At 42.0% G+C, this 25,293-nt stretch overlaps 1 protein-coding gene across 7 annotated transcripts in view; it reads left to right on the forward strand.

The window, feature by feature from the left end:
• The window catches only part of dnajc24 (DnaJ (Hsp40) homolog, subfamily C, member 24), a 65,918-nt gene that overhangs the window by 12,827 nt on the left and 27,798 nt on the right, over positions 1–25,293 (forward strand). For all 7 annotated transcript variants that reach the window (XM_060928277.1, XM_060928272.1, XM_060928278.1 and 4 more), the window contains one exon: positions 15,414–15,552. In XM_060928277.1, the coding sequence (XP_060784260.1) occupies positions 15,414–15,552 (139 nt within the window). The remainder of the gene's footprint in view (positions 1–15,413; positions 15,553–25,293) is intronic.

Consider the following 25,293-nt stretch of genomic DNA (forward strand, 5'->3'; position numbering starts at 1 on the left):
GACTCAAATTTGTTTTAGGCTGTGCAGTAAGGCAGAGCAGCCGGTTTATCATGTCAGATAGTCGGGTTCGAGCGATTCTCTCAGACTGATAAGAAGACGAGTTTTGAGAAAGGAGCTCCAGGGCTCGACATTAAAGGAGAACTGAAGGCAAATTTTTTTTGTGATCTAAATTCTATTTATCTCATTTTATTAAATATAGGAATGCATTCCTTTGATCGCTCTTTTGTTACTGCGATAGCAAGTTCTGAGTGTTTGAAATACACTATGTAATGTATCAGTCCATACGTCAAAGCAACGGCCGTAAACGGGATTCACTGAGACCTGTGCGAGACATCGTAGGACGGAAGTAAAACGTACAGCGGAAATCAAAGTGACCAACATCTGCCAACGTTCCCTGTGTCCGAAATCGCTCACTCGTTCACTACTCCCTACATAGGGAATTACTCTATAGAGGACTATATAGTGAGCTCATTGGTAAAATGAAAATAACACTTGCGGACACTAGTCCGTCGCGCTGGTATTTACGTCATTATTGTCGCACAATTAAAACGTGCCAGATCAGTCGGTTGGTGGGTTTTCAAAATAATAAATACATGCGTGTGTTTTTGTGATAAATCCATATTATACTGAGCGCATTTCCCACATTAATCAATACAAAGTACCTGAATACTTTCTTTCTTCTTTGCCGCTGCTTTTTATTAAATCAAATTTGAGATTTTTAATTTGATTTCTTTCAGCGCGACCGCAATGCATGATGGGATATATTGCTTTGGTTAGTGACCATCGGTTGTACACTACTTTTCGTGATGCATTGTGGGATACTTTGAGTGCACTATATAGGGTGCAAATAATCCTCACTAAGGTTTCGGACAGCACTACAAAATGGCGTCCTCACTATATAGCGGGGCGATTTCTCAGAGACAACAAGGGAAGCCGAGCTTCCCCTAAAATTCTCTCCCCAAACTGCGGCGTCTACGACGTTGAATTCTCATTAAAACAATAACTTGCATAACATAATATATGCCCAAGATTGTATTTAGGTTCATAACTATCCCTATGTCATCCTGTAACTTATTTGAGTGATGTCTGACGAACTTGCAGTTCGCTACGAGAATCACCTTTGCTGCCAGGCTGTAACCTTTCTTATTTCAATGGGCTCTATGGACTGGCAGCAGTGTTGCCAGATTGGGCGGTTTTAAGTGCATTTTGGCGGATTTGAACATATTTTGGGATAGAAAACGTCAGCAGTATCTGGCAACACTGGCTGGCAGCCGGGTTTCCGTTGCAGTCTATGAGACGGCTCTGAACAGCCAATTTCGGCTAGTTGTTATTGGTTAACATCGAGAAAATCGTCACTTCCGCGGAAGCCAGGTTTCTCTGAGAGTAAATAGGACATGGGCGGCATATGGGCGGTCCAAGAAACCGGGCTGATAAAGGATTATTGGAGGTGGTGTTTGAAAGACATGAGGAGAGGGCGGTCGCTGTACTTCGGCGTTGGCGAGGAACACGGAAGCATGATGTCGAGAAAGTGTAGTCGTGTGCCAAAGTGCTGTCCGAATTTCTTTTCATATAAACGTTTCTTCTCATTGATGTCTCTGTACATTACTCTGTAAATAAATGTAAATATTACTCGTTGTGCTCCGTTAACTTTCATCCATTCTATCAGTTTGATCATTCGTGAATTCACTCATTTATTTCATTTGTAGTTCAATCAACGTGGTTGTAGGCTAGCTTGAGCCTTATTGGGATCTGCAGTGCTAGCTGCTAACAGCTGGTATCTATCTGCTATCATGGCAAAGTACGGCCAGTCATTTTGCCCCGCCCCCACCTCGCGCTCCGTCCGGTGCGGTAGTGATGTCCCGTTGCTCGCGCGCCACAGCAGAGACCCGCGCGACCTTCAGCCGGTACAGTCGCTGTTCTTTTACCACCGCCGTTATTCTCATCTTTCCGGTGTGTTCTTGATTTTTCCATTGTGTCCTATTTCGCCATATCAAGACCCAAAATGGTATCGTATTATTCATATTTAAGTGAATAATCAATTCAGTCATCATAACTTGGCATTTTTAACCCAAGTAATCAAAAAGAGGAAATTTATTCAATATTTTCAAAAAATTTTACAAAAACATTTGAATTGTCATAAAAAAAAAATTCCACAGCAGAGGCCAGATAAAGCACGATGCTATCTTTATTCTTATTAAACATGACGAAAGAAACATTGAGTGTTAGGTAAATGCAAAAAAAAACCCTAAAATTAGAAAATTTATTTTTTGACCATAATGTCCTAAATGAGAGACCAGTTTCTGAGACAGACCCACATAACAACAAATTGACTCATGACAAATAATTGAAAAATTGTATTACGTAGACCTAAAACTGGGCGGCACGGTGGTGTAGTGGTTAGCGCTGTCGCCTCACAGCAAGAAGGTCCTGGGTTCGAGCCCCAGGGCCGGCGAGGGCCTTTCTGTGTGGAGTTTGCATGTTCTCCCCGTGTCCGCGTGGGTTTCCTCCGGGTGCTCCGGTTTCCCCCACAGTCCAAAGACATGCAGGTTAGGTTAACTGGTGACTCTAAATTGACCGTAGGTGTGAATGTGAGTGTGAATGGTTGTCTGTGTCTATGTGTCAGCCCTGTGATGACCTGGCGACTTGTCCAGGGTGTACCCCGCCTTTCGCCCGTAGTCAGCTGGGATAGGCTCCAGCTTGCCTGCGACCCTGTAGAAGGATAAAGCGGCTACAGATAATGAGATGAGATGAGACCTAAAACTGAGCTTCCCCTATTTCAAAGCCCACCAGCCACTACTGCTATATAGTGCCCTATATGGTGAGTAGGGAGCGATTTTGGACACAGGGGCTGTCAAAAGACGCGCGCGCCCTCTTTCGAATGCTGATGTAATCAAGCCGGAAGTTTTGCTTATTTTGATAGCAATCAGGAAAATTTGAAGAAAGTCGGCAGTAATTGTCATTTAAGCTCGTTTTTGTGCAATACTTAGTTTGAAAAACAGTTTTCAAAATGGTGGCACTGACACCTGGCTGACACTTGACGTTTCGAAGTCTCGCACAAGTCTCGTGAAGATCGCGCGGATAAGCGACGCCTGCCGTGGACCAAACGAACTAAATTCAACATTGCTAAAAACCGAATAGGCTGATAAGTATAATATTTAATTGCAGTTAGTTGCCAATACGAGTCACGATATAAGGTTACTAAAACCGAAAACGTAACTGAATAACACGTTAATTAAAAAATAAAGCAAGTTTAAAAATGACTTCAGTTCTCCTTTAACGGTAGTCCGACTGTCCGGGACAACCAATTGTTTGGTCCGGACAAGTCAAAGCTGCATCTGCTTGTACGACAGGACAAGGTGAATATTTGTCGAAAATCACCATTTTTTTTTTTTTAGTAATTATTCAAGAGTTACATCAAAGTTCCAACAAAACTAGTTCAGTCCCTTCAGTGATCCGGCCGTGTTATTGTTTACGAAATTCCGGGGAAGCCGAGTACAGCAGGTGCGTGTGTAAAAATAACCACATCGTAATATCAAATTAGCACTAGCAGCGGTAGTCAGTGCTTTAAGTGGAAAAAAATAAGTGCCACTACTCCCCATATTCACCTGTTGGCTTATAAGTCAGGCGGTTGGTATCAGTGCCGACGGTAAATAAAAGATAGGAAGACGATGCCGATTTTCACAAAATTAATTTATTAAACAAACCACTTCAATCAGAGAAGGTGTGTTGTCTCTCGAACTTGAGCCTTTGACTAACAGTCTGGCCATTCATGTTGAAGGAGGTTATTGTTAACCTCGCAGTTGGCTAGACTATCAGTAGCAACAGGCGTTGCTATAGCAACAGGCTCTTCGCTGTTAGCAGACGCACTAGTGTTAGCTTGCCGCTCCCCACCTGCATTTTCTGCCGCAGTAGAATTTGAGTGTCGAAGGGCTGCGTCATCATCCGACTCCGTTTCGACTCTCATTCTCTTTGTGCCTTTTTGTAGCCAGGCCGACATTACTGTCCTGCTTTTCTTTGTTTTTCCTGTTTGTTGTTTCCAACTCCTCTGTGAACAAGAGAGTGAGCGTCACGTAGTCCCGAGAGGTGAGCATCGCGTAGTGCGCCCTGGGTAATGTGGTTTAAATGTCATAACGAATCGCCAAGAGACACTCTGATATGGAGAGGACAGGAAAGGGTACTGTGAGCTTGTGAGAAGTCCCGGTAGGCTGTAAAAAATCCCGGTACGCCAGGGGTTAAAATCTAGAAGAGGTGGCACTGCGTACCAGTGCATACCGGCCCACTTAAAGCACTGGCGGTAGTGCAAATTGTTACTCTCACTCATGAGCTTTCTACTCTTTTATTATTTTTTTTCTTATTCTTCTCTTAGGGGGTGGCATGGTGGTGTAGTGGTTAGCACTGTTGCCTCACAGCAAGAAGGTTCTGGGTTTGAGGCTAGCGGCCGGCGAGGGCCTTTCTGTGTGGAGTTTGCATGTTCTCCCCGTGTCCGCGTGGGTTTCCTCCGGGTGCTCCGGTTTCCCCCACAGTCCAAAGACATGCAGGTTAGGTTAACTGGTGACTCTAAATTGACCGTAGGTGTGAATGTGAGTGTGAATGGCTGTCTGTGTCTATTGCCGCTTTTCCACTACAAACGCGGCTGAGCCGTGCCGTGCCGAGTCGAGCTGAGTCGGGCTGAGCGGGGCTGTTGGAGTTGCATTTCGACTACAACCGCGCTGAACTGTGCTGGCTGGAAGTGGGTGGACACATTGGGTGGAGTTAGCGAAAGTGGGTGGACGTCATGTGATGTCGTTAAGCAGCGCAAACAGTGACATCAGTGACAGTGGCGGAACAAGTCAGAGCCGGGCCGGGGGTGGGGCAAATGACCGGGCCCTTTATTAAAGCTTATCATAACATCATTTTAGGCTACAAAATGTCCGCAACAGCGGTGTTTACCAATTTCAACACTACCGGGTGCAACTATGTTATTTAGTACATCAAGTCCTTCAAACGAACATGTAACTCAGAAACAAAAAACATTAGGATACTGTACATGGCTCATAATAAAACATCAATAGCCTATACTGCGCACATTATTTGAAGGGCATACGAATGAGCGCTCAGAGGTTGCAACGGTGACAGGAAGAGTCAGAAATAAAAGGAGGGCGGTGCAAACCTCACTGAATGCACTGTGTTTACCAATTTCAACACTCCGGGGTGCAACTATGTTATTTTGTACATTAAGTCCTTCAAACGAACATGTAACTCAGAAACAAAAAAACATTCGGCGACATACTGTACATGGCTCATAATAAAACATCAATAGCCTACTGCGCGCATTATTTGAAGGGCATACGACGAGCCTTGCGCTCCGCGAACTCGTCCACGATGCTCTGTATGTCACTGATTCAGTGATCTTTTCAGCGGTAGTCTCACGACCCGAATAGTAAACAATAAACATGGAGGACATGGAGTCGTTAGTGTTGCTGGTCTTGGTGCTGTGGCTTGTTGTCACCGACAACGCCGACAGATACTGGCAAGAGCGTATAGATGAGGCGAGGCGCATAAGGCTTCAGAAATTCTCGTAATTTGTAATTCTTCTTCTTCCGGGTTTGCGGTGTTTACAGATCCCAGCGTGCTCGCGGGGCGTGTGTGGGCATGTGAGGACACTCCTCCTCAGCAATCAGTGCACAGGGGAGTGTCTGCTCACGCCCCCAGCCTCACTCAGCACGGCTTGGCTCGCTTCAGCCCCACTCCAAAACGGTGCGAGTTTTAGGGGCTAAGCAGGGCTGAAGCGAGCTGAGTCGTGCTGTTTTTTGGTAGTCGAAACGCGAGCCGTGTCGGGCTGAAGTGAGCTGAAGCGAGCTGAAGTGAGCTGAAAAAGGGTAGTGGAAAAGGGCCATATGTGTCAGCCCTGTGATGACCTGGCGACTTGTCCAGGGTGTACCCCGCCTCTCGCCCGTAGTGAGCTGGGATAGGCTCCAGCTTGCCTGCGACCCTGTAGGACAGGATAAGTGGCTAGAGATAATGGATGGATTCTCCTCGCGTTTTTTAGGACACTTTCTCCCTCAGTTTTCAACCAATCATCACCAAATTTCACATGAAGAATACCTCTTGGCTGAATTGCATTTTTGTGACTTTTGGTGCTGATCTGGATCACCGAACCGGTATGATCCATGAAAAACAGGATTTTTTTCCTCACTAAGCGTCATTCTCTGTCTCTTACCGTTCCAGATCTATAGGGTACGGTGACCAGACGTCCCGGTTTGTAAGAATTAGCGCAGATTACTGTGGCTTTAGTCGTAGTCTCTATCTAGTTATAGATTATTAGACTTGGAATTCATCAAAATCAGAGAAATGGCGCTCAAAAACCTCAATAAAATAAATATCAGCGGTGAATCTTCATTTCATTCCATTCGGATATTTATTGTATTTTTCTTTTGTAAGAAAAAAAGAAGAAGAAAGAAAGCACAACTTTATTCATCGCACACTTGTGAAATTCCTCTCTGCATTTAACCCATCAGAAGCAGTGAACACACATGTAAGCAATGAGCACACACACATACCCAGAGCAGTGGACAGCCATGCTAACAGCGCCCGGGGAGCAGTTGGGAATTAGGGGCCTCGCTCAAGGGCACCTCAGCCCAAGGCCGTCCCATATTAACGTAACCGCATGACTTTAGACTGTTAGGGGAAACCAGAGCACCCAGAGGAAACCCACGCAGACATGGGGAGAACATGCAAACTCCACACAGAAAGGCCCTCGCCAGCCGCTGGGCTCGAACCCAGAACCTTCTTGTTGTGAGGCGACTGTGCTAACCACTGCACCACCGTGCCGCCCTATTTTACATTTGTATGGTTCATATTAACCATCACAAATGTAAAATATTTCAGGGGAGTTTTACAACAGTGCTGAACACACTTGCGGTTTGTTTTTATTCACAACGTGATTCCATCACCCTTATCATGTCCAACTTCCATCCATCCATTGTCTGTAGCCGCTTATCCTGTCGTACAGGGTCGCAGGCAAGCTGGAGCCTATCCCAGCTGACTACGGGCGAAAGGCGGGGTACACCCTGGACAAGTCGCCAGGTCATCACAGGGCTGACACATAGACACAGACAACCATTCACACTCACATTCACACCTACGGTCAATTTAGAGTCACCAGTTAACCTAACCTGCATGTCTTTGGACTGTGGGGGAAACCGGAGCACCCGGCGGAAACCCACACGGACACGGGGAGAACATGCAAACTCCACACAGAAAGGCCCTCGCCGGCCATGGGGCTCGAACCCGGACCTTCTTGCTGTGAGGCGACAGTGCTAACCACTACACCACCGTGCCGCCCCTCATGTCCAACTTGTTTTCTTTAAATTAATTTATACTTCAAGTTTTACTGGATTAATTAAGATTTAACTTTATTTCCTCCAGAAGCTTTGAATCTGGGTGAGTCTAACTCTTAAAACTGCAGATCAGGTAATGGGTTAGAACAGCACGCATCATAATGGGGTATTGGGTAGGTTTTGTTTATTATCTCGCCCGGGACGGAGTCCACCAGTGGGCGAGGTATTGTTTTCGGTTGGGTTTCTTTGGTTTTTTTTTTGTTTTGTTTTTTGTTCATGATATTACGGGAAACCGGCTGGATGAATGTTCATGAAACTTTCAGGATAGATGTGCATTGGTCTCAAATCGAACCTTCAACATTTTGAGGGTCATCCAGTCAAGGTCACCAGAAAGGTTAAAATCGTTTTTGTTGTGTGTACTGCCTCATATACAGGTGCTAGCCACTACGTCATCATGCTGTAAGAATGTAAGAGTGTAACAATCGCGGACTGCGCATACACGTGTTCTGATTAAAACGGCCGGTGAGTGTATACAATTCGGTTGACCATTCAAAATAAACGGACTAGACTGAAGAAATCGCTTTCGGACATGTTTATGCTTATTACAGATCAGGCTTTCGTCTAAACGGGGGAACAGGGGCGCTGCGCCCTCTTACTCTCGGCGTGCGCCCCCATACCGACTCCGTGAAAACATCCCAGCAACACCACGTGACAATGTGTCTGATCATCAAATACGTAATAATTGCTCCAAAAATATTCCAATCATAGTAGATACACCGCCAGATGGTGCAAAAACAATCCAAATTGGCGTTTTCCAGACTGAGGTGCCATGTTGTTTACTTGTCGCGGCTGCTCTCGCGAGATTTGACATGGGTTACATACAAGGTCAGCTGACTTGTAGAGCGAGATTTCTCGAGACTGAATGACCTTTCACCCACCGGCGCGGGAGCTTTTGACAGAAGTAGTTCACGAGTTGTTTTTGTTGACACTTGGGCATTTAAAGATGTCATCCCGCGGCACGAAGCGGAAGAAAGCCAAAGACTGTCCGGGGCAGAAGAAGATTACTTCTTTCTTTTTCAATGTTGACAGACAATTTGTTACAATTTCCCTCTCAGATAGCCTCAGAATGTCCCATTGGAGCATTTTTCAAAGGCTTTGCACGGCAGGGGGGGACAACCGGCACCATCCCCCCCCCGCTTCGCTCCCTTGCCATGGTGAGCGCCCTCATACTAAATTGCAAACTCCGAAAATGCGTTCCACTGAGCCCTAGCGCCGGGCCATTTCCGGGAAATAAGAGTTTGGGTCATGGTGACAGCGTGTGTATGTCAGCCTCGGTTCGGAGGTTTCAGTTGGTATATTTTACTTCTGTGATTTTTAAATTGTTCATTTTTGGATTACGCCTCATTTTTGTGGCTACTGCTTCATAGAGTAAATATATATGCTGTATTTACTGTATGGACATGGGATCAGAAAACAGTTTTATTTATAAGCAGTAGCCACATGGACCCATAGGGTACCTATTTTTTTTCGCGATATCTTCCTTCATCTCATCTCATTATCTCTAGCCGCTTTATCCTTCTACAGGGTCGCAGGCAAGCTGGAGCCTATCCCAGCTGACTACGGGCGAGAGGCGGGATACACCCTGGACAAGTCGCCAGGTCATCACAGGGCTGACACACAGACAACCATTCACATTCACACCTACGGTCAATTTAGAGTCACCAGTTAACCTAACCTGCATGTCTTTGGACTGTGGGGGAAACCGGAGCACCCGGAGGAAACCCACGCGGACACGGGGAGAACATGCAAACTCCGCACAGAAAGGCCCTCGCCGGCCCCGGGGCTCGAACCCAGGACCTTCTTGCTGTGAGGCGACAGCGCTAACCACTACACCACCGTGCCGCCACATCTTCCTTCATATTCATCGTAAGTGCTACCAGGCGAGGTTTGTTTTGCCTGGCAACACTTGTTAAAGTTTGAGTTTAATTGAAAAATTGATCAATAATTTAAAGCATAATGATTATCATAACTAGACCTGCTTTTTGATAAACTTTGTTAATCACTTTCCTTTCATTGAACTCATAAATACTGTACATAGGAATTAAAGTTTCTGGTCAGGACAAGTGAAAAATCTTGCTGCTTTTCCGACTGGACGAGTGGATTAAAAAGTTAACGTCAAGCCCTGAGCTGGCAGAATAGAATCGTGTCTTTAGCATCTGAGCTCTTGAAATCTGGATATGATGATCAGTACATTGTTTGGTTGATAAAATGCACTTCCTGCAGGATTATTAGGAAGGAATATAGGTTATAGGAATATCGTCAATAACGGGGCCAGGTGTGAAGCAGAGCTCCTGTCATAACTGTCCGCAGTCAATTATTTTTCAACAATGTGTTCTGGAGTGTTTTATTTGCGAAACATTTTTGATTTCTGAAAGAACGTGGAGTTTTTGTCCTTTGATATTTGCTTTTAATGTTGTGCAATATCCACAAAATAAACCAGTTCCTGTAGCGTCCTCGGTCCCTCGAACTTTCTTGTGTTAGAAAGCTTTGATTTATAGCTGTACCTCTGACCTGATTCTAAAGCGACCGTCGCACTGTAGCTCGCGACCGTCGCACTGTAGCCTATTTACTGTTGTTGATGTGGGTCATTTGCTGTTAGCCAATTCACTTTCTCATACCAGGAGAGCTGAAAGGAACGAGTATTATTCCCTACCTTTTTCACCAAGTCAATTTGAAGCGTTGGTCTACCCTGCTCTTTAATTTTAATTTTTTCCTCGAAAGGAAGACTGGCAAATGGCTTCGCCAAAATTAAATCAGCAATGCTTGGCATCCATGCGCAGCTTTCTTGCTAGCTGACTAGCCCCCTCAAGTTCAAGTTCAGTCACTCAAATAAACGAAATTTCTGGAACTAAGATAGCAAACTTGACAACACTATATTTACACTTTATTTACAATGAAAATATATACAAACTAAAAAAGCTGGTAGAAACCGTATGTAATGAATGAAATCGAAATGTAAGCCGATCTCTTACAATACACCACAGCACTTGCGAATCCGCGTGGGACTGAACTGATGTTGCCAGATACTGCTGACGTTATCCAGCCCAAAATATGTTCAGAACCCGCCAAAATGCACTGTAAACCGCCCAATCTGGCAACACTGTAACCGCTGCCTGTCTATATTTGAAACGAGCTGTCAATCAAAGAAAATATCCGGCCGCTTTCACCACTCACCAGTCTCCTCGCGGAAACTGCCATGTCCCTCCCATGTGAGGCTCGGAGTCCGTGGGCGGGCATTTTCGCAGTATTTGTCCAATAACCGTCTTGTATTTTGAGATTGACAAGCACATAGCTCCCAATCCACTGAGGCTGGGCTGCATCGCGCTGTCACGAGGGGGAAAAACTCACGCACACATTAGGCGAACTGGGGAAAGTTATAACGGAATGATTTCGCACTGTAGTTGGGTTGAGCACATATATTTCTATGATTCTGGATCTGAAATAGCAATGTTATAAGGTCGGCTATAACATAAGCTTAGCGCAATTCATCCTACACGATGTTCGTCATGTTTAGAGGAGGCTGAGCCTCTCTCGTTGTCTTAGAGCAGTCGCCCGTGTTCCAAAGTCTCTGTGAAAAGTGTCCTTATATGCGCATGCTGATTGCACTCAAATCAGCATCAGGTGTTTCCCATAATGACTGGGTTCCAGCGCACTCTGAATGCTCCCTGAACGTAAATGCACTTTTTAAGTTTCGGTGAAGGTTAGGTTATGCCAATCCGCTGTGTTGATGAGGCTCCCACGAGCATCAGAGACATGGATTCGAGACAAATGCATCTCAAGAGGCTCGACGATGCTTCCCCAAGCTTCGGGAAATATTCCCAAACCCGTCTGCGAGTATTCGCTGCTTAGTTTGCCGACGAAAGTGTCACCACCAAATTTCAATGCATGCATGGAAATTTTTCACGCTGTTTTTGGCCACTCACAAGGCGGAGATACAACAAAAAACAACTCGCGAAGCTCTGAGAACGATTGTTCTCCATGCAATACACGCAACGCCGTGTATTGCATGATTGGTGGCAATGCGACCAATTTTTCATCGCCAAGTATTCGCAAACCCATCACGAGCTGTAGTGTGACCAGGGCCTTAGAAAGCGCCGGCACTGGAGACTCCTGACGTAAATTTGAAATAAATGTCTCCTCACAGAGAAATCTTCACGATATCAACGATTAGACAGGTTTTTAAACTGTTCATGAGTAATGTTTACTACAAAAAGCCACATAGAAGTGAAAGTTGTTGTTGTTATTATTAGAGCAAGCGCATTAATAGAAATCTTGAAGCCACTGTCAGAGCTGCTGTTGTAGAAAAGTACAAAATTGTGCTGCTGTGGGGGGCGCCGTGGCTCAGTCGACTAAGGCACCATACCATAAATCCGGGGACCCGGGTTCGATTCCGACCCGAAGTCATTTCCCGATCCCTCCCCGTCTCTCTCTCCAGCTTATTTCCTGTCTCTACACTATCCTATCCAATAAAGGTGAAAAAAGCCCCCCCCAAAAAAATCTTTAAAAAAAATTGTGCTGCTGTGATCCAAAATGTTGAAAATAAGCGACTGTTTCCAATCAGAGTTTGATTGAGATAAAAATACTGATGATACCCATGGATCATGATATTGCTATTATATCATCGTGTTTCCCAGCTATAACTATGGGTTGGTCAGTGTAAAAGAAATACTTACAATGCCAATCATACACTGGATAATATACAGTGCCCTCCATAATTATTGGCACTCCTTGTAAAGATTAGTAAAAAAAAAAAAGAAAGGGTTTTAAAAAATCCACCTTTTGGTGAAGTCGCTTCATTTCACATTGGGAAAAAAAATGAGAAGAATTCAAACTTTAATTGAAATTTTATTCAGAGAAAAGCAAATCCCTCATCAAAAACACATGCCATTATTATTGGCACCACAGAAATGATAATGAACACAATGCATTTTTGAGCTGACTGGATTTTGTAGGAACTTTCAAGCTGTAATCCCTGGCTTCCTGATTAACTGGGGAACAAATACAAGGTGATACAGAGGCCAAATTCCCTTAGTCATCCATCAACATGGGAAAGAGAAGAGACACACAAACCAAATGAGGGAGAAGTGTGTTGACCTTCATAAGTCAGGAAATGGTAATTAAAAAAAATAGCCACTCGTCTGAAAATGCCCATTTCTACTGGGCAAAAATAAAAAAAAGTGGACACCAACTGGAACTGTTACATGCCTGGAAGAGGAGCCAAGTTTATTTTGCCCCCATGTACAGTGAGGAGGAGGGTCTAGGTCTAAAGTCCTTCCTGTGCCTCAGGTGGCACCAATCTCCATTTCCTTAGCTCTCGGCCACTTGCCTATACAGCTAGGGTTACAGTGGGGGGCTAGTCCTCTGGTAACTGCAAGAGTTTGACTCCCCACTCGCATCTGTATTGCAGCGTGCCTTGCGAGAAGGTACCATTTTTATGATGGTCTTTGGTATGACCCGACCGCGAGTAGAACTCGTGATCTCCCAGTCGAGAGGTGGACACGCTAACCACTAGGCCAACTCGCGGTGAGGAGGAGGAGGATAAGAGAGGCAAAAAAATCCCCAAGGATGACTGTTGGTGAATTACAAGAAAAAGTAAAATCTTGGGGTTTCCAAGTCTCCAAAACCACCATCAGACTCCACCTCCATGCCAACAGATTTGCAAGGTGCCAGAAAAAAGCCTTTTCTGTCAGTTAACCACAAACGTAAGCATCTGATGTTTGCGAAACGCTCCTCCAACTTTGACTGGAACTGTGTTCTGTAGTCTGATGGAATGAAAATGGAGCTTTTTGGCAACTCAAGCTGGGTTTGGTGTAAAATGAAGGATGGCTATAATGAAAAGAACCCAATCCCAACTGTAAAATATGGTGGAGGTTCTGTGATGTTTTGGGGCTGTTTTTCCTCCAAAGACCCTGGAAACCTTGTTAGGGTCCATGGCATCATGGACTCCATGAAATACCAGGACATTTTAAATCAGAATCTGGCTTCTCTGTCAGGAAACTAAAACTGGGTCTTCATTGGATCTTCCAGCAGGACAATGATCCGATGTCCAAATCAACACCAAAATGGTTCACTGAGACACAGAATCAAGCTTCTGCCCTGGCCATCTCAGTCCCCTGACCTGAACCCCAGTGAAAATCTGTACCTGAGCTGAAAAGGAGAGAGCACAAGAGAGGGCCTCGGACCCTGGATGATCTGGAGAGATTGTGTAAAGAGGAACGGTCTCCGATGCCCTGCTGTGTATCTCCAACCTTATAAAATGTTATCAGAGAGACTCGGTGCTGTTTTACTCTCAAAGCGAGGGTGTACAAAGTATTAAATACAGGGTGCCACATGTTTTTTGTTGAAAAAAAATTTCTTGATGAGGGATTTTTTTTTTTTCTGAATAAATTAATTTCAAATAAAGGTTGGATTTTTTTCCTCATTCTTTTTCAGCGTAAGATGAAGTGACTTCACCAAAAGGTGGATTTTTGTTTGCGCACCCTTATGACTAATCTTTACAAGGGGTGCCAATAATTATGGAGGGCACTGTATTGAATGCAATTTCACGATTAGTGTCCATCCTGACTATTCCAGCCTTAATGTGACACATGTTATCTGACTGGAGGGTTTTTTTCTTTTTTTTTCTTGATTGTCGTATTAACCAACTTCAAAGTTGTCACAGATCACACTTAAAATATCTCCTGAACCGGGACTTGAATTTTTCCTGCCTTTTGGCCGATAGCTTGCTCCATGTTTCTGATCTCCGAGCAGGTTCCCACACCCAGCGTAAGTCGTGTAATCCTCTCTGCAGGGATCCTGTGTATCCGAGAGCAACTAAATCAAAGGTGCTTGTGATCGGACCGTTCTTGTAGCTTTAATTAAGAAGAGCTTTGGACGGAAACTTTTAACTCAAGACCGGAATTCTGCTGCATACAATGCTGCTCGAGTTCAGAAGAAGATTGTGGGCTGATGGACAGATTAAAGGCCAAGGGTGTCCTTTTAAGATGCTGAAAAATAGATGTCCAAATTAGTGGACTCTATTAGCCTAATTAGTGGACGGGGACAATATCGATGATGTGTCTGTGTTGACGTTTATAGTTAATTGTGCTTTTATTGCTACACATCGTCTTTGCGATATGTCTTATGATGTATTTAAATGACATCGATGACCCATGATTAAAGGACTAGTTTGGTGAAAACTCCAATTTATAAAAAATAAATGAGGATTTAAAACAAAAATCGGGGGGAATATTTGCAAGTCTCTCTGGTTATTAAGTCTTGCCTGGTTATAAAATTTAGTTGCGCTGTCTCCAGAAATAGTTGCAGTCTGTTAGTGTTTAGATCTTGATCCTCTCAGTGTTTTTAGATCTGAATAAGCTCAAAGATGTCCAGAAGCACCAGCGATCGGCGGGTTTCTCCGCCTACACAGACGGTCTGCGCCGGCTACTCCATCCCAGAAATAAATAAATAACTTGCCTTTCAAGGTGCAAGTGATTTTTATATTGTCTCTGCTGCCCATAATTTGCTGCAAATCCAATTATTTCACCACGAAATTGTCTTCGATTCGGGTCTAGCATAACGGGAAGCGACGCCATATTTGTTGATCGATTCTCGCGTTCTGATTGGCTGAGCCGGACCGTGTGACCACGCCATAGCAGTTTTCTTCAATTTATTAGATTAGAAGGTATGAAGGTATTCGATTAGAAGGCTCTTTTTCTACTGCATATCTTTATCTTCTTTATTTTTGTGTTTCTTAAATGCGTTTACATCAGCGTCTTCCCCTAGTCAATTTTTAATGACCTTTCAGAGTTTGTACGCTCACCTGAGTGAAAACTACCTCCCATTTAATAAACATACAGTTCTGTTCACTTTGCTTTCTGGATTTTGCTTTCGAGAGAAAACCACAACAGCTGTAGCTGCTGATTTTGTTACAGCTATCCCATAACGTTATTGTAGACTTGGACGTTATCGTAATATATTATAGTTTATATTTCTAATCAGGTGTGTCTCTCAGGAATTGTTTTGAACACTACCCTTTTTTGTTGTTGTTGCTAGTTTCACCCAGATAAACAGCAGCCTGGCCTATCAGAAGAGGAGGCAGGGCTGCAGCTGCAGAGGTTCATAGATGTGGATCAGGCCTGGAAGATCCTGAGCAACGAGGAGAGCAGGAGAGAGTTTGACCTACAGTTGCGTGGTAGGTTCCTTCCGCTGCTGAAACGAGGACATGTCGTCATCAGCGGCCCAGTGTAACGATGCTATACAGCAGGGGTCTTCAATCCTATCCACAAAGGGCCAGTGTGGCTGCAGGCTTTCATTCCAACCAAGCAGGAGCTACATCTGATTTCACTTGTTTAATCATTTCACCCTCGTCTCCAGTCAACAATCAAGTGAGCCTCCAATTTGGCTGTAATGAAAGCCTGCAGCTACACCGGCCCTTTGCGGATAGGATTGAAGACCCCTGCTATACAGTTTAAATCTGATCAATCCTGTAGGAGGAGTAACGATTTTTTTGTAAATTGTGGACAGACGACAACGATGGCCGGATGAGCTAAAAAAAAAAAAAAATCCATCGACGTGATTACCTGGTCATTCAGTACGTTCAGGTCATCAGCTGACTTCATTTTATTGCACCATGAGGTTGCTGAGCTTCGACCTGACCAACTGACGCAACCCCAGATCACAGCACTGCCTCCAGAGGCTTGTACTGTTGACACCATGCATGATGGGTGCATCACTTCATGAGCTTCCTTTTTTACCCTGACACGCCCATCACTCAGGACTAGGGTCATCTGGACTCATCAGACCACATGACCTTTTTCTATTGCTAGAGAGTCCAATTATTATGACCACATGGCAGTTGAATCCCAATCCTGTGAGTTCTTGTTGCACCATGCGTGTGGAAACGCTCTTACTTTCGCTATTATACATAGCCATGAGTTCTACTGTTGATTTTTTTTTTTTCTCAATGAATTGACTTCAACAAGCGTTTCAGTGATCTCTACATACAGGTCCATTATAGAGTACGACTACTACTAGTGAAAAGGAGCAGAGATGATCTTCATCATGGGCGACTCTGCTCAGTTCTGCTTGGGTCAGCTGATTGTTGTGATTTGTAGCGTTTCAAATGTGTGTGTTGCCAACAGTGGAGTTGTAGTGTGTCCACTGGTGGACAAACTACACAAAGACAACACTCATAACATGGTTGAAGAATCGATCATCTGTTTCTCCATTTCTTTTTTTTAATTGTCGTTTATCAGCCATTATAAATGCTGATACCGATTTATATATAATTAGCTCTTATTGACCGATAATATTGGAACACCAATTTATCGGTCAAACTCTTGTCATAAGTAAGGAATAATCCACTTGTTGGCATGCAGTTATAGGAAAATATGCCCAAAACTGCTTTATTCCACTTATACCACAGTAATTTGCCTGCAATTACTTTTTTTTAATTAAAGGATAACTTTTTTTTTGTACTTTTTATCCATTTATAGTGATGTTGTGGACCACCCGTAAATCAAGTACGTTCATGTTATCACTTCAGTTATAACTGCTATAAACAGTCATTCGATCACGTTCTCTTAAATTATAAGAAGGAAAAAAAAATCCCTCTGGCCTGAAGGCGTTCCTGTGACACTGCAGACTCCTGATGATCCGCAGCGCTGGGCGGAGTTATGAGTCACTCGTTCAGAAAGGTCAGATGAGAAAGGCCAGGCCGTTAACTAGGCCAGTTAACATAACATAATTATCTGGCATCTAAGTTGTTCTTGTTGTTGTAGTAAAAAGCAGCAATAATATTAGAAATCTTATCAGCGCTCGTGTTTTCTAAGCTGAGTTAGTGAAGCACTGAGCAAGAATTTGACTTTTGCAGTAGCTGTCAGACTGCAAAAACAGGAATGAGGTATTAGAGGTGGGAGTTATGGGAAACATAGCACATTTAAAGATATGCAGCATAATGGTCACCCTCTCTCCCTGTGTGTGTGTGTGTGTGTGTGTGTGTGTGTGTGTGTGGGAGGGAGGAAATGTAGGTCAGGTCTATCACACATGGCCTATTCTTATATGACGTGATAGGCTGTGTCTCTCCCTACTTGCCTGAGGAAAGAGCTTCCCTAGTCCTCCATTATGAGCTTCAATAAATGTACACGCAGGGCCCAGTGCACTGTTAGGGTGGGGGCCGTCTTTAGGGATGGGCATACACTAAGTGCCCTATTTTTATTTATTTTTAATCTAGCTTTGAGAGTTTATTGAAATTTGTAGAAAATGATGTATAATGCAAATTGAATGGATGATTATTACATAATTATTAATATGTAATTTTCCATAATAATAATAATAATAATAATAGTATTTTTTAAATAATTAAAAATAGTCATTACCTTTATTTCAATGTATATTTTACCCACTATTATTATTATTGCTATTTTTAATATTTAAAAATGGTCTAATAATAATAATTTATTTTTATTATTATTATTATTATTATTATTAAGTCATGTTTTTACAATGTATATTTTACACATAATAATAATAATAATAATAATAATAACTTTTTGATTGTATTTTTTAAGAACAGTCATTACCTTTCAATGTATATTTTACCCACATTATTTTTTAAATGTTTTTTAATAATTAAAAATGGTAATGAATAAGAATAATAAAAATGTTATTATTATTATTATTATTATTATTATTATTTTAATTGTATTTTTTAAATAATTAAAAATAGTCACTGCCTTTCAATGTATATTTTACCCACATTATTGTTTTTTTATTTTTAATAATTAAAAATGGTCATTAATAATAATAATAATAATTTATTATTATTTTTAATAGTCATTGAAATATATATATATATATATATATATATATATATATATATATATATATATATATATAATGCATATTTTACACATTAATAATAATAATAATAATAATAATAACTTTTATTATTATTATTAAGTTGCTGTGCCCCGCTGTGAGGTATTAATCTGAAGGTTATCGGTAGTAACTACTCTGACTGAAGCTCCTGCAGCTCTGGGACTGTGTGATGGATTCGGCTGTAATTAACGCTCTGATTGATTCGTGCTCAAAGCGTGTGCTAATCCGAGCCTTACTGAAGCCTGCAGTGTTTTGCTCCACAGCTAAATGTGAGTAGTTATTGACTGGCTACTGTTTGATCTCAGCTTCAGTGTTTCCAGTGGAAGTGTACAGTGATGTTGTTTAAGACTGACGCTGCTTCCAACACGAAGACGATTCAGCTGTTTGAATATTCACGCAGTTATCCAAGTAGGATGCAGTCATGAATATGTAAATTAGCTGTTCTTTATGGCTGCATATGAAGTTTGGGAATGTATACAACTGACAGTCATGCTGTTTGATTACGTTATTTAAAATCTAGAAATCATTTAACTTTTTATATCTATATCAAATTGAAAAGAATGTAAAAGGTTAAGTACAGTATTTTAACATCACACCAGCTGCTTCTGGTGAGTTAGTAATTATTAAAGTTAAAAGATAAAATTTGAATGGAAAAAAAATCACGATAATTCAGAGAAGTTTATTGTGAGTATTTATCACGATATCAGTATTGTATCACCATATCGTCCAGCCCTGCTAAATATATTGGGTGTTAATAATGATGCATATCATTATTAACTATTTATACACCAGTTAGTTCCTGGTCATTAATTTGATTGGCTCAGCAGTGTTCCAATAGTGCTTATATTTATGATAAACCTCACTGGGACATTTCACTTTGTGTATCACTTCTCTCGTCTGTGTTTGCCATGTCAAATTCCACTTCCTGGTTTGAAACAGTTACTACAGTAGAGTTAACGACTTTATGAACTTTTCAGGAATATTACTTTTGACTTTGAGAGATTTATTACAGTAAAATTACATGCAAGTAGGACAAGAAGACAGAGTCATCTATATCCCCCGCCCTGTATACCAACTATATACCAAGTTTCAAGATATTATTTGTCACATTTTTCAAGTTGTGCTGCAGGAAACCAACCCGACCTCTTTACACTGACCTCAGCAGCCCATGGCATAAACCCACCGGATCTTTGGTCCATGTGAGCTAAAAATTTACATTTCTCATATTTCTTAGTATCAAAAGGCACATATACATTACTTAATCAACACATATACCAACTTTCAAGACCATACCGCTCATAGTTTTCAAGTTCTGCTCCGGAAACAAAACCTACCCCAAGACTAACCTGAGAGACTAAGTCTGAAATTGTTTCCATGGAAACATGAAAATTTAAATTTCTCAAATTTCTTAGTATGAAAAGGCACATCTACATCACCTTGTTAACATGTATACCAAGTTTCAAATCCGTATCATGAATAGTTTTGGATATATGCGGCGGACACAAACATTGCTCTTAGAAACTAAGTCAAAATCTATTTTTTATGTGAAAATTTGAAAAATCCTTTTTTTTTTTCAAAAATCCAAAATAGCAAAAGGCACCAGTTCACATGTTGCTTGATATGTATACAAACCCTGTGTCTGAAATCGCTCCCTACTCACTATATAGGGCACTATATAGTGAGGACATCATTTTGTAGTGCTGTCCGAAACCTTAGTGAGGATTGTTTACACCCTATGTAGTGCACTCAAAGTATCCCACAATGCATTACAAAAAGTTGTCTACGACCGATGGTCTCTAACCAAAGCAATATATCCCATCATGCACTGCGGTCGCACTGAAAGAAATCAAATTAAAAATCTCAAATTTGATTTAATAAAAGGCAGCGACAAAGAAAAAGAAAGTATTCAGCCTTGATTTAAAAGAACTGAAAGCTGCAGGTACTTTGTATTGATTAATGTGGGAAATTATACGCTCAGCATAATATGGATTTGTCACAAAAATACATGCGTGTATTTATTATTTTTGAAAACTCACCAGCCGACTGATGTGACACGTTTTAACTATGCGACAGTAATGACGTAAATACCAGCGCGACGCACTAGTGTCCGAAAGTGTTATTTTCATTTTACGGTACCAATGAGCTCACTATATAGTCCTCTATATAGTAATTCCTTATGTAGGGAGTCGTGAACGAGTGAGCGATTTCAGACACAGGGGAAGTTTCATGAAGATATCTTCAGTAGTTTTAAAGATATGGCCCGGAAACATAAACGTGACCGGATGGACAGAACCCGTTTCCATATCCCCCGCCAAACTTGGTTTGGGCAGGGGATAACAATATACTCAGTAACAATTGAACTAAATACATGAAACTAAACCAAGGACAGCACAACAACGTGTAAAACACTTATTTCCATTGTGGTCCTAAGAAAAGTTTCAGGATGGTGCTATGTTGACTGTTTAATAACGGAATTAAGTGTTTTATCAATACTAATTTGTACAGATGGCACATGAGGAAAATAATAAGAATAAAAAAAATGTAACAGCACCAAAAATACTAAATTACTGGCTAAACATGGATATAAAAGGCAAGCTACAATAGTATTATAATCCACCCAAGAGTAGCACCATGTAGTTGAGCGCCACAGAAGGATCACATCAAGAACCCTATCACAGAAGGCGGACCACAGACCAGTTAAATTAAACTGACCAGAATAATTTAAAACTGCCCACTCTGTGCTGTCTGAAAACAGTTAAATAAACGCCTGTTTACTTTCTGCTTAATGTATGAAAGCTAGCCAGATAGCTGGCGTGCTCTTACGTGAATATGGTGTCTTCGGGATCTGAGCAAAAATGAACAGAATATTTAAAGGAGAACTGAAGGCAAATTTTTTTATCATCAAAATTCTATTTATCTCATTTTATAAAATATAGGAACACATGTTTGATCGCTATTTCGTCGCTGCTATAGCAAGTTATGAGTGTTTGAAATATACTCTGTAATATATCAGTCCATATGTCAACGCGATTGCCGTAAACGAGCTTCGTTGAGACCTGTGCGAGACATCGTAGAATGGAAGTAAAACATACAGCGGAAATCAAAGTGACCGACATCTGCCAACGCTGTCAAAAGACGCGCGCGCCCTCTTTTGAATGCTGATGTAATCAAGCCGGAAGTTTTGTTTGTTTTGATAGCGATCAGGAAAGTTTGAAAAAAGTAGGCAGTAATCGTCATTTAAACTCGTTTTTGTGCAATATTTTTTGTTTGGAAAACAGTTTTCAAAATGGCGGCACTGATACGTCACGTTTCGAAGTCTCGCACAAGTCTCGTGAAGATCGCGCGGATAAGCGACGCCTGCCGTGGACCAAACGAACTAAATTCAACATGGTGAAAAACCAAATAGGCCGATAAGTATAATAATACACTACCATTCAAAAGTTTGGGGTCACTTTGAAATGTCCTTATTTTTGAAAGAAAAGCCCTGTTCTTTTCAATGAAGATCACTTTAAACTAATCAGAAATCCACTCTATACATTGCTAATGTGGTAAATGACTATTCTAGCTGCAAATGTCTGGTTTTTGGTGCAATATCTCCATAGGTGTATAGAGGCCCATTTCCAGCAACTCTCACTCCAGTGTTCTAATGGTACAATGTGTTTGCTCATTGCCTCAGAAGGCTGATTAGAAAACCCTTGTACAATCATGTTAGCACAGCTGAAAACAGTTGAGCTCTTTAGAGAAGCTATAAAACTGACCTTCCTTTGAGCAGATTGAGTTTCTGGAGCATCACATTTGTGGGGTCGATTAAATGCTCAAAATGGCCAGAAAAATGTCTCGACTATATTTTCTATTCATTTTACAACTTATGGTGGTAAATAAAAGCGTGACTTTTCATGGAAAACACAAAATTGTCTGGGTGACCCCAAACTTTTGAACGGTAGTGTATTTAATTGCAATTAGTTGCCAATACGAGTCACGATATAAGGTTACTAAAACCGAAAACGTAATTGAATAACACGTTAATTAAGAAATAAAGCAAGTTTAAAAATGACTTCAGTTCTCCTTTAAATAATATTGGCTGGTGTTGAGTGGTATATCAAATATATTCCATTTAGCTAGCATGATCCTGAACGAGTCGAAGATAAAGTCGGGTGTTCAACGCGTCTTTCTCTTTCAAAATTCTCTCAAAATCTTCTGTATTTAACGAAGCAAACCTGGCGGCCATGTTTGTTTACAAATTGTCACAGTCGCTCACTAGCGCGGATGTTTTACATCTCTGCCTTGTGACGTCATGTTGTCTTGACAGCCATACAATATCGTAAACCATATTCAACGCTCATTCTCCACTGGGTAGAGTGATGTAATACACATAGGATAAGCGATATGCTAACAATATTGCATGCTGTCGAACCAAATGAATGAAACGCGCTAGAAGGGAATAGAAGACATGTTTTTATTCCATGAAAAAGTGTCTTGTATGGATAATAATTGGCTGTATTGTGTCTGTCGCTCAATATTCATTTCTTGTTCATAGAACTGTTGTATTAAAGCAATATCGTGTGAGCAAGAGTGCGGTGATGGTGAATATCTGCAGCCAGATCACACCATGAAGAAGAGACATTAAGCGAAAAGTAAAGAGACCTCAACCTAGCCTCTTTATGTGATTTGACTTTTTTCCCCTCCAAATTCCTCCTCCTTAAGATCTGAAACTACTGTTCTCCTCAATAAAAACACACCAGTGTAGACTTTTAGGGCGTATTCACACCTACGTTGTTTGGTCCGGACCAAACGAACCAAATTTCCCTTGGTCCGGACCTTTTGGGTTGGTCTGAATACAAACCACCGAACTCTGGTCCGGACCAAACAAGCGGACCGAGACCGAGCTGCAAGGTCGGACTCGGTCCGGACCAAAGGAACCCTGGTACGGATCTTTTGGAGGTGTGAAAGCAGACCGGACCTAATCCGACAGTTTTGCTTTTTTGTACCTCGGGAACTTCCGTCGTTTGTCGAGCATTATGGGAAACAGAGTCTTGACACTCCACCGCAAAGTGCAAACACTGTTTCGGTTGTCAAGGGAACCTTACAACAGTCGTTCAGTCATTCAGACCAGTGGTAGGCTAGACTACAGAGTACAAAAAATGAGTAGGGGGCAAACGTGGGCCGAGGAAGAAACGCGTACCCTTGTGGATATATGGGCAGATGTCCACATATCTGAGCTTTTGGAGAGAACACACAAAAATGCCGACGTGTTTGCTGTATTCAGTGAGAAAATGAAGGAGAAGGGGTTCACGCGCTTCCCAGAACAATGTCGGCTAAAAGTGAAGAAACTCTAGTCTGGTTAACACCAGACCATATCACAAGTGAAATATGGTCTGGAATCCGCCTATTGAATTTCTCGTAGGGGAGGTGTGGTTTACGATTGTCAACGGCCGTTTATTGGACGTTGCGAATGTCTGTCATTTGGCGTATACGTAGCCCATGGCCAATCACGGCAGTTGTACCCGGTGACGTAGTTAGAACGACGAAGAAGACGAAGAGGCGAAGAAAGACTGAAACGCCAAACGTTGTTCTTTTTTTTTTAAAACAAACTTTCGCTCTAAACTATTCAGAACAGTGTCTAAAGCTTGATCAAAAGTTCGGTTCGTATCGCTCGCCGCCATGTTAAATGTGATCCATAAACAGTCCCAAATAAACTACAAGCTTCCGTTTGTCGAGTAGTACGCGTCACCGTCTTTCCACCCCTCCCCACTCTCTGATTGGCTCCCTAACTCAGGCAAGCCTTTAGACCATAGTTTCCATGCTGTCTTTTCAGATCGGAACGATTGTGCTAAGCAGCATGGGATTTCCCAGGCTAAAGAAACTCCGTCAGACCTACATTAAAATCAGGGACATTCTTTCAAAAAGTGGCGGTACTAGCGACGCAAAAAAGAAATTCATCTATTACGATGGATAAGGTGAATATCCCGACACATACCTCCTCCGTCTTGCGTGAAGAGCCAGAACTGTCACAACATGATGTGCGCTCATCAGCGCTATCCTCCGTAGCCGCCTTGCCCTTTGAAGTCGTCGTTGATAAATTACTTGTACAACAGCATAGTAATCGCACAATTGTGAAAACAGTAAAAACTGGAAAAAACATATAGCTTTGATGACATTAAAAAGAATAACAGCACGGAAAGCCTCCGTGACTACTTTTGAACTTAACGCTTTGTGCACGTGTCGTCTCTGACCAATAGCTGAACGACCTCAGGGCGCGTGGCTTTGTTGACAGATTTTGGTCCGCTTACTAAAATGTACAGTGTGAAAGCGAACCACACCAAAATGAAAAAATAAAAAAAACATTTGGTTCGGACCAAAGCAAGTGAACTATCGAACTATCCTGGTGTGAATACACCCTTAATCATCGTAACCTTGTGGAAATGTGCTTGTTGCACATCCCATTCCAGTTTTAGTCCCTATTTGCTGTTATCATAACCTCCAGTCTTCTAGGAAGCCTTTCCACTCGATTTTGGGGCGTGGCTGGAGGGATTTCTGATCATTCAGCCATAAGATCATGAGTGAGGTCAGGCACTGATGTTGGCTGAGGAGGTCTGGGGTGCAGTCGGCGTTCCAGTTCATCCCAAAGGTGGTCAGTGGGGTTGAGGTCAAGGCTCTGTGCAGGACACTCAAGTTCCTCCAGTCCAAACTTGTCTTCATGAAGCTCGTTTTGTCCGTATCTGCGCCTCTGCGTTCCAGTGAAGGAAAATTGTAACGCTACAGCATATAAAGACATCATCTACAATCATTTAACCAACTTGGTTGCAATAGTTTGGGGAAAGATCCAGTACACATCCAGTACCAGGCAAAAGTTTGGACACCCCTTCAAATTCACTGTTTTTGTTCTTTATTTGTATTAATTAAAAGTCAGTTCATATCTTAAAGTAATGATGGATGTCGTTTGTCTTGACTCAGTTGAGCGGTTCTTGACGTAATATGGATGGATTACTATAGTTGTCAAATAAGGCTATTTGTTTAGTATTTTTATTATTTACTATTTACTGTTTGCTTCTAA

This window comes from Neoarius graeffei, chromosome 8 (assembly GCF_027579695.1).
Source record: "Neoarius graeffei isolate fNeoGra1 chromosome 8, fNeoGra1.pri, whole genome shotgun sequence".
Classification (NCBI taxonomy): Eukaryota; Metazoa; Chordata; class Actinopteri; order Siluriformes; family Ariidae; genus Neoarius; species Neoarius graeffei.